This window comes from Electrophorus electricus, chromosome 5, assembly GCF_041902795.1.
Source record: "Electrophorus electricus isolate QZ-2024a chromosome 5, ASM4190279v1, whole genome shotgun sequence".
Taxonomy (NCBI): domain Eukaryota; kingdom Metazoa; phylum Chordata; class Actinopteri; order Gymnotiformes; family Gymnotidae; genus Electrophorus; species Electrophorus electricus.
In genome coordinates this window covers 5,013,697-5,024,281 of record NC_137501.1, presented here as the reverse complement: position 1 = coordinate 5,024,281, position 10,585 = coordinate 5,013,697, and the positions used below count along the sequence as shown (strand labels likewise).

At 42.3% G+C, this 10,585-nt stretch overlaps 1 protein-coding gene across 1 annotated transcript; it reads left to right on the top strand.

Moving 5' to 3' along the window:
• Positions 1 to 54: 54 nt before the first annotated feature.
• LOC145658024 (uncharacterized) lies at positions 55 to 8,457 on the top strand. Its single transcript, XM_081715158.1, has 8 exons — positions 55 to 631; positions 839 to 931; positions 1,055 to 1,177; positions 1,299 to 1,524; positions 2,055 to 2,218; positions 3,952 to 4,074; positions 4,175 to 4,345; positions 4,563 to 8,457. The coding sequence occupies exons 1-5, from the start codon at positions 590 to 592 to the stop codon at positions 2,108 to 2,110; spliced, it is 540 nt and encodes a 179-aa protein (XP_081571284.1). The 5' UTR covers positions 55 to 589; the 3' UTR covers positions 2,111 to 2,218; positions 3,952 to 4,074; positions 4,175 to 4,345; positions 4,563 to 8,457.
• The last annotated feature ends 2,128 nt before the right edge of the window (positions 8,458 to 10,585 follow it).

Genomic DNA, 10,585 nt, shown 5'->3' with positions numbered 1-10,585 from the left:
TTTGCTGGCGGTTCCACCTCGTTTGCTGCCTCTCCGGCAGCAACGAGTTCGTGTACAAAAACTAGGTAAACACATCCAGTTTTATTTCTGAGCAGACGAGGTCAGTTTGGTTCAGTGCGGGACGATTTTGAAAATAACAAGCCAAGTTTTTTACACCAGGATCTTCTGTGGAATGAGTCAGTTGTCAGTTGGTCTCTCACTGTGAAACTAAATATGCATATGGAAAAGTGTGTGTGTGTATGTGTATATATATATATATCAGAATGGAGTTCAGATCCAAGCCGAATACGATGCAGCGAATAGGGTCATGCTGGACGGCTAAGGAAAGGCCGCTCGTGATGAGTGCTTCAGTGAGAACATTATCTACACCCCGAGCAACTACTGAGGCAAATTAGCCTTTTCTTTGAAAGGAGATATGGACTAGATCCTAGAATAATAGATATACATGTGCACATTAATGTAGAGTGCGGTGGACGAACAGCATAGGAGGCTATGTCTACTAAAAGCGCAGCACAACGAGCTAAAGTTTATAAAACGGAAAAAAGAGGCTCGACTGTTGGAACTGCAGCAGAATGTGAGAAGGCTGGAGATGGACACAGGGCCCAGCAAGGAGAGTGAGAAGTGTGTGCAGGTAAGCAACTTCCACGTATAAAAAGAACTAATCGTTCAGAACCATGGACAGAGGCGAAATGATTATGGCCTTTTGTAGTTTAGTACCCTTAATAATGACAATGTTAGCAGTCTGCGCTTGATTCTCAATCACAAAAATGTTGGTATCGTTGAATAACATGGATTACATTAGTGACCCTCTGTGTGTATTTGTTTGTGTGAATGCCAGCTGGAGAACATCCTGGGAAATGTCAACGTGAAGGTCACAGAAGCAAAGAAAATTAACAACACTTACCTCAGAGTGCGAGAATATCTGCAACAGGTCAGTGGGTGCATGCACACATAAAGAAAATCAATTTTCTTCAAACTCTGACCTTTTATACCTTTTCAAAATTTGCCACTGAACTAGTCTTATGAAGCTATGTGCTATGCATATCTGTGGCAGGAGGTGAGAGAGATGTCCAATAGTTTGGATAAGCTGCAGAAAACCATGCTCAGGGGTCATGCGGAACTCAGCAAAGTGGCTGTGGTGTCAAAGTCTGCCCGCACTGCTTTGGGCGACACCAAGGTGGGCCTCGCACATGGCTGGACTGTTCTGAGCAGCTATCAGCCATGCTGGTGCAACCCTGCATTTGACCTTTGTCACTTCTGATGACTCCGCCCCTTCCCTGCTCTTCCTGTTCCTGCAGTTCGAGCTGTGGCAGATGGAGCAGCGGGCGGAGATGGAGAAGCAAGCCAAGGAACTGAGAGATGCAGAGGCACTTCTTGTCTCTTGCCCTGTCCTACCCATAGGGGTCTCTCCAGAAAGGCAGACTGACTGCCATGGAAAAGCTGATGGAGATCTGTGCCTATCTGCTCTGCCTGAAGAGCATAAGGCCAAAGCCAGTGAAGATGAGCCGAGGGAATCTGGAGGAGGTCAGGTCCTCTCGGCTGATAGTATAGAAATATGGCCACAGACCCAGTGCTCTTTTCTAGGACATAAATGATTTGAAAGATAGCTGTAAATGTCATTGTAAGTGCACTGATTACATAAAAGTTTGAAGTGGGAGAAAAACATTCGCTGAAAGGATGTCATTCAATGTGACTTACTGTGTGTTCCCTAGTGAGTCAGGATCCCATGGCCTTGCTTGGCATTTCCCAAAGTATGTCCAACCTGATTAATTAAGGGCATTAATTGCTTAAAAGTCAGTCTGAGCTGTACTGATATAAAGGTAACTTCTTCCTATACACTCGTTCTAAATGTATTCTTGCACAAAACAAAAGTAAATCTTGCTTCTTTAAATCCTATACCATAAAGTATAAGATCCATATTGTACATGTTTGACAGTTTTCTGTGTGAGGGGCTTTAAATATATTTAATTTTGTCTGCTTATTCTAATGTAATGGCCAGCAGAGCCCAAACAGTAATACCTGTCCTGTTGTCCTGCCTGTGCTTGCTGTTGTAGAAGATGGAGAAACGTCTGGTGTTCCAGAAAGCTGCGATAAATCTGGTGCTCTCTAAAATGGCCAAGGCTAAGAAGCTGGTGGAGCAAAACCAACAAGATTTAGCGGTAGTGGAGCTCCAGCACACCCGGATCAAGTTCAATGGCTACAGCAGAGGATTGGAGAGGTGAGCCCTGAATAGAGCTACACACAAATCCATACACAAAGCTATAGACAGAACTATATGACATGCAGTATACATGGAGCTTATACAAAAAGCTATACAGAAATTTACACACACACAGCACTAAAATGTCATTCTGACATTTACTGGAAAACATGAGTCAGGTGTGATGGGTACCTGACCTGATCTGACCTAACATGTCATAACAGATAAAGCTGATAAAATGAACACTCCCTCTAATGTTAGTAATGATCTCAGCATTTTGTTGCCTGCTGGAGAGTGCACCAAGGTCAGTCAAGGGATAGTACAGTCATACAGTCATATATATACCATATGACATAATATACTGTGTGAAGGAGCTTAGTCTTGCAGCAACTCATCCAATATAGTGAAGCCCAGCAGAGTGTAGATAAGAGCACGGGGAGCAATACTGCACGCTGCTTTTTTTCTTCCTTATGTGAACGGAGAGCTATTACCCACTGCCTCCATTTGCAGACACATATCAATCTGCCATCACTCATGCAGACAGTGATTGAGTTGCACTGAGCCATCCTGGTGATCTCCAGCCTGTTTCTGGGATTGACATCATCCGTTCCCATAATCAGTTCCCATCAGCAGCTCCCTCTCCAACTCATTCGGCACACAAGTGGATGCAGGCACCAAGCAGCCCCTCCCTGGGCGAACATTAGCAGTGGTTGTAGTGGTATACTGTTCAGAGAGAGGCCGAGAGCCCACGCTGCACTGATACCTGCAGGCGGGGTGAGTGGGCGGGGCTGTAGCAGCAAGACGCAGTGTACTGGAACTCTCCTCATGGCCAAGCCCTGATCAACATCATAGTTGATCCATATTGAGATGCATGCCTTGCTACTTCTGCCCCTTCCACCTCCAGAATTTCATACAATTAACGACTCCCCTGGCGACACATTCAATACAGCAGCACTCCATTTTAATGCCTTAATCTGATAAAACACATGGACCCCACTGCATTCTCTCTCCTTTGTCTTTTAACAAAGTTAAGGAGCTGTCTAGGATGATATAAGGAGATATGACTCCAGACAGAATTGTAAGCTAGTTTTAAGTGGTGCTATCAATTGTATCATATTTGTGCCATGTAGACTGCTGCTTTTATGTTGGATTTAAGAGGACACCTTCAGGGGTTAGCAGTGATAAGTGAGGGACATTGTTGGGTGACTGAGCACTTGATGGTTTAAAGGTACGAGCAAATAAAGGTGGGGCTTGAAGGAGCTGTGTGCCGAGAGCAGGAGCAAATCAACCGATGAGAGCACAGGCTGGCCGAGTCTAAGGAACTGCTGCAGATCATAGAGGAGGGCATCGACAACCTCAACTATAAAAGGAGCTGTTTGAGAGTAAGGCTATGAATCCACCAAAATGTAGTACACTAAAAAAAACTGACTTGTCTAATTTTTATTTACTGTTTACTTGGGTTTACAAAAGGGCATTCAGATACTCTTCTCAGCCATGATACAGCAACAGATGAAAAAAGCCAGCCAGCCATTGAGTTCATAATTGTGTTTATACTGTTGACTGATAAATTGGTAATATTTCACCAGGCCTTAGGCCTACGGCTCTCACAGATCTGCATGATGGTAGGGATCATGGTGGATAGGATAATTTTAGGGTTCAGTCTAATCTCCTTCAGGGCTTTACATTTCAATCAAGGAACAGGTCCACATCCGCCTTGGCACTTCTTGCCTCTTGCCCTGTCCTACCCATAGGAGTCTCTCCAGAAGGGCAGACTGACTGCCATGGAAAAGCTGATGGAGATCTGTGCCTATCTGCCCTACCTGAAGAGCATAAGGCCAAAGCCAGTGAAGATGAGCTGCCGGACTCAGGAGAAGGTCAGGTCCTCTCGGCTGATGGTATACTCTTGGCTGAGTTATAGCATTGTGCTCTTGAAGCCCACAATCGCTTAGGCTCACCAAGCTGTTCTCTCAGCAGATGTGGTGCTTCCTAGTGCAGAGCACCATGAAGGAACCCAGAAACTACAAGATTGTCAGCAGACCTGTGCACGACAGTGCCACGATCTTCTAGCCCACTGAGCCAGACAACTGGGTCGCTTAAGTCTTAAAACTAGCATTTACCACCATCCATCAAGAGTTGCTGTATAAGGTGATGGTCTGTATTTGTTACCTTGAGTGTGTGTGTGTGCCCGTGTGTCTCACTGAGGATTTCTTACCTCTTTTTCTTCTACTTTGAATGCTTGCCGTAACCTGGACTGTCTGTTGCTGAGGTTATGTGATTGACCTGTTTGAGAATTTCCTAAATCATCTCTCTTTTTCTGTCTTACTCATTCTATATTTTTCTTCTCCCTTCTTTGCCTCGGAAGACGAGGACCCCCCACACCCGCGGGAGGATATCAAGCACCTCAGCATCCAGTTTATCAAAGACTACGAAAAGAAACTGAGAATGCAGAAGCGCCCCAAGAAAAGCAAAGGTCAGAAGCAAGTCCTGCCCTGCCCAGCTGGAAATAATCAGCCTAGAAAATAAACAGCCTGAGAGCGTAGATGTTATAGGTCTCCATCTGTGGTTTCTGAACTGTGAACTTTGTGCTTTTGAAATGAGCACAAGTGTCTCCAAGCGCTGTCTTGTTTTTAATGTGTTTGAGTTGTGCTGGATTTCATTCCATCACCTTATGGTGTGTAATCAGTGCCAGACAGCTTCATGTCTGAGCACTAGTTGTGAGCTGCAGTAATGCGATGTAGCTCTTGTGGAGAGGGTACGACAACGTGAGCGATGTAGGCAGGTTCCAACAGAACACAAATACTGCCTTTCTATAAAGAAAGTGCAGGTTCTCGAGTTGGAGCCGGTCCGGTTTCCCAGGAATGAGTGAACCCTGGAAAAATGGACATGCATTTCTACTCATTTGAAAGCTGAACGATGTATCTGATGTGGGCGTTCCCCAGCCCAGATACAGAAATTGACAGATGGCCTAAAAAACAACATGCATCACATCCTTGGTTTGGAGCAAATTTGATGACCGAGAATGAACTCCTTCAGTGGTTCCACATGGTGCAGAAGAATTGTCATAGACACCGATTGTCATAGATTATCAAAGCAAGACGATAAGCGCCTTTATTATTATGTTGTGAATGTATACAGTTATTAAGATGAAACTTACACTGAAATAGTGAATTTCTGAAACTGAGAGTGAGGCACTGCCTTTCAACCTCTTGTATCCTTAATTCCAGACCAAAAAATGTTTGGAGCCAGAATGGCAATGATTTTGCCGGCCAAGAGCCAGTTTTTCTTCTCTTTTTTTTTGCAGTGAAAAAGCACAGAATGATGAAGCAAAACACTTGGAGAAAATGAGGTCGAGCAGAGGGCTGTAGGGAATGGGGACACAAGGAGGTCATATAGGGAGATAGATCAATACAGCGCAAGAGCAGGACATGAAAAAAAGATGGAAGGGAGACGTGACTGCAGTGGGGGGCAGGCATTAAGTGGCTCAGCCCACATGAGAGAATTTAGAGGAAAAGAAAGACATGACGCATTGACCAGAGGAACAGTGCTCTGAGAGTCAGGCTCAGATGGACTGCTTTAACAAAAAGCATACACAGAGATTGGCATTCCAATAAGGATTAACTGACATGAGTATGGTTTAATCTGATAGGAAGTCAAGTCAAGTCAAGTCTGATTATTATCATATATATGATGCATATCTGATTTTTCCTAGAAGTTTAAATAGTAGACCCATCAAATGTAACCAGAACTCTTCAGTTCTGTTTGGAACACAGACTCACTTATGCATAGGATCACTAATTTTAGTGAAAGGTCATGTCTCACTCACCCATCTGAACCAGAATTTACATTTGCCTTAAAATCACACTGAGAGGTCAGTCGCCTGGCTACTAGAAAATCCATTATCCTTCAGCACAGTCCTGCTTTGCTCTTTAAGATAAGATCACTGTTTACATTTTCAAATCAGTCATTGCATTGTTTTCCTGCTACTTTGTGCTGCATCATCTTGATCACAGAGTCCCTGCTCCTCTGCTCCCCGGATTTCTCCCTCTGATGCCACCTCTTTTTGGGCCAACAGTAGCAGGCTCAGGTAAGTGGGTCAAGGACACTCACCGGCCTCAAAGCCGATTAGCCTCGTGGGTCATCAGTCACATGACACCTACACACCTCCTGCTGCAGGATTGATACATTAAATTAATATGGAGGCACAGAAATATAGCTGCTGTGATATTCTTTATAGGTCATGATGCCAGTGGCCATTGGCTACCTCTGCCTGATGAGATTAACATACTTGGTGTCTGCAGCCACTGGATAGCAGAAAAATCAGCAACAGTTAAATTAATAAAATATAACATGCTATTCTGTGCTAGACTGGTACTGTTTAATACTATGAAACACTACTGTGTTCACATTCTCCGCAAGTTTCACTGAACACAACATTTATTAAGAAGAAGTCCTTTTTAGTGACTTTGCATGCTGTTTCGTTGCCTCAGTCCCTTTTCCACAAACCTGATCTATCTTCCTGCAGGCGACATGTTCCCATGAGCTTATAGCTGCCAATCAATTTTGTTTTATTTAAGAGCATCATATCATATATTAATACCAAGCTATTTTGGAGCTTTAAAATTGCAGCGTGTCCGCAGAATTACAAAGTAAACCCAATTGTGATGGGATATTCTTCCCAGGTGCAGCGGCATGCATTCAGGGACAGTAAAGTACTCTGGATGGGTAATTAAACACGCCTAGTTTGGAGCCCATCTTTGCAGACATGCTGGATGGCAGTCAGGAGAGTAATTAAATGAAGCACGGTTTGGACAGCCCTGAGTGAGAGACAGCTGGACGAGATGCTCGGGGCCACCACTGGGCTTAGAGGTGGCCCTGAGGCAGAATCACAGTGAATGTGAGCAACTGCACTGAGTTTCCAGCACAGAGACCTTTCCCTTTCTCCCCACATTCTCCCATTCACTTCCCTCTGCTCCGCATCCCCTCTGCAGGGACAAAACTGACCTAATTGGCTGTAGTTAAAAAAGGGTGTGGGTGCATTCACGAGAGTGACTAGATGTGGTGTGGTAACGTTTACGTAGTTACCCTCAGTTCAATTGCCTTATGCTCAGTTTAGGAAACCAAAGGTTGCTTTGAGCCACATGTTTAAATTAGAGCCTGTCACATGGAAGAAGCATGAGATCTTTTTAAAGGCTTCCAGGAATACCACTAGACTTCGAGTATCTAAGTTGCTTTTGTAAGTGTTAGATTTGATTTGGAAGCACAGAGAAATTTTGAAGTGAAACAGGTTTGGGTTTGATCAGCTGAGGAACCAGGAACTTGATTTTATGTATATATACCTTTGTTCAAACCAGATTCTTATGTTTATTGACAACAGCCATAAATTTCAAATTCTAGGAAGTGATGCTCACTTAAATAGTGTGGGGAATGCAACAGAGACAGCACAGGCCAGAAAATGAGAATACAATACAGGCCAATCAACTAGAGGCTGAATTTAAGAACTTACAAATATGAATGTTGTTGCTTGATTGTCCTGATAGATTTAGATTTTGTATGATATAATTTGTTATAGACTGCATTTACAGTTTTTAGCATTTATCTATGCTATGTTTCTACTAATGAAAAATGCTTTTTATGAAGTTTGTTGTGTTCTGCTGTGAGAAGTTTGGTTTTCCACCTAGACATTTATAATGGCCCAAAATACATTTAGCATGTAAACTATGTTAGTCTGTACTTATTCACAAAAAATGTAAATACATATTCATAGCTACTGAGCTGTTAAAATGAATGACACTAGGTTTTTCTTTGCATTTCTTTTTCTTGTAAGTGCATTTTATCGACATGCTAGTTGGCGTGTACAGTGCAAGTTGTTGTTTTAAGTAGGATGTCACTTGTTTGCTGATTTGAGGTAAGGCACATAATAAGAAATCTGTGTATTTAGCGCCTCAGTATTTCGACAGTAATTGGTCTCCAGTAGCTTTTTGACCTTTTGAAAGTTTCTATGGATACAGCCAGTGTGAGTTACACAAATGTGCAAATGAATTTAGATATTGACTCAACGTGATCTACAGAAAACTGAAAAGAATAATTGTTCAAATCAATTGTCAATTTTCTTAGTTCAGCATCAGTATTAATGCCATTCAATCATTTTGTTATTCACTATGGAAAGAATGATGCTTCTTTTCACAGTGCACAAATTTGTCTTAGAAAAATAAAAATCACTAAACATCTGAACACATTTTGTTACTACTTAACAACACTGAAGGACCTTAAACACCTACTTCTCAGTTAGGTTACATTTTGACGTTTTGTTAATCATTTACCAGCTCTCTCTAAGGGGGGGGAGACGGCTTTATCAGTCTATATTTAGAGAGATCATAGGTAGACTCAACACCTAGCCACTGGCTGACGGGCTATTCTTGGGTACTGTTCGGGCTTGGGTGGGTGGGTAGTAATGTGTCTCGTGTGCGTCACAGGTCACAGGAGCTTCTAAAAACAGCTTGGAGAACATGTAAAGATCCACGCGACAAACACACAAGTGCACCTGCCACCTCGTAAAAACTCCAGCAAGCTCTTCACAGCCTGTTCTGGGGCCTCCATTAGCAGTGATAGAACAGCAGCTTGCTGTCAGGGATTGAGCTGACTGCAGGGCTGTGGGTGAGGAATTACTTTACACAGATTGCAAGCTGATTGCTTATTGCTTTCTGAGAGCTTATTATCCATTAGTATTACTACAAAAGTAAAATTACAAAGTATTACTCATACATTTAATCTCAAATCATAGTTACATAGTCTTGATTATCTGAAAAAATGTCAATCTGGTATATGACTACTAAAGCACAGTGTTCATATTTTCTGTCTTTAATTAAATGAGCTCATTAAATAAGTAGCTTCCTTTGTGACAAAGAACTAACACTCGACACTTTCAAAACCAGTGTTGCACAACTAGAATCTCAATGTTTTTCACTCATATGCTGAAAGCGAATGGTTTAGAAGCAATGCTTGACTTCCAAACCATAATGATACAGTGGTTCTAAACCATGCACTGCATACTTTCATGGTTTTAGTAGTTTAGATTAACCCTCCGCATCTGTTGAGACACAGAACTAATACCATTGAAACTGTCACTTTGTTCCAGAAAGCAAATATTATGTATTTGGAAACAAACAATCAAGATATATTGTTAAGTCTGATGAAAAGTAAAAAAAAAAAAGTTGATTTGAAGACAACTGTAGAATGTGTCTCATAGAAAATGAATGAAAAAAAAAAAAGATTTCTTCAGGTTGGTCCATGGTCCTGTGTCCACTTTAGCGATTTAGCATTATGTGTTGTGCACTTTATTGATTTAGCAGTATGTGTGATGCTTATTATTTAGTATTCAAATCCCCAAGCTGCATCTCAGAATGACTACCTTTGGAAATCTCATGTTATAGTATGAGTCCCAGGTTTTCACCTACAGAGCATGAATATGTCTTTTAAGATGATTTTTATCTGTTTAAGCCATTTCTAGTCCTTATTTTGCCTTTGATAGACCCATTGTGGTGTGGGGATAGACGTTTGTGTGAAGATTCATAAGTCTGTACAAATTAGTCATATTTTGTGATGGTGTTTCACTATCATATTAGATTGAAACACTCAGATACATTCTGTCTCTTAAAATTAGTAGCCTAACTACATTTCTACTGTAAACTCTGTCCTGAATGGAGTCTCTCTTATTTAAAGTAACACTAGTAAAATCAACAGCTCAGTTCACTGAAATGAGGAGGAAAAAAAACAAATGTATTTTTGTTTTTAGTTTGAATGTGGTCCCACCTCAAGGGAAACAAACAAACAACACCCCCCCCCCCCCATTTTTCCTGTTGATGGTGTCAGTGATGAGGTCATTATGTAACAGCATGTGCTGTGTACATCAGCATGAAGTTCTGTTCAGAAGAAATATTTTGGGTTTTTTTTGCTTTTAATGTTTTGCTTCACTGTTAGTAAAAATATGGTTTCACATGCCTGACGACCTCAAGGTTTGTCCTCCTTCTGTTACCATTTCAAACTCTCTGCATGCCTGAACCACTGGCCCAGTTTGGCATTACTAAAATCAATGCCCAGCATCCTCACACCATCCACGTCCAGATGCCCCATGGACTCGTCCTTTCTGCCCACACTGAGCCAAGTGTGGTTGCCTTTTGGGCAAAAACTCTGCCAGCTAGCTTTAATCTCCTTGTCCTCGCCTGCTCCTCCTGCACCCTCCCACTTACTTGTCTTCCAGCCAGCCAGCAGGCGACATTTAGGTCAAGCTGCTTCTGGATGAACACCCCTGGGACACCCATCAGGTAGATAATAGGATCTTTGTGTGACTCACCTGTCAAGACTGGGAGTCTGGGAATATTTGTGGGA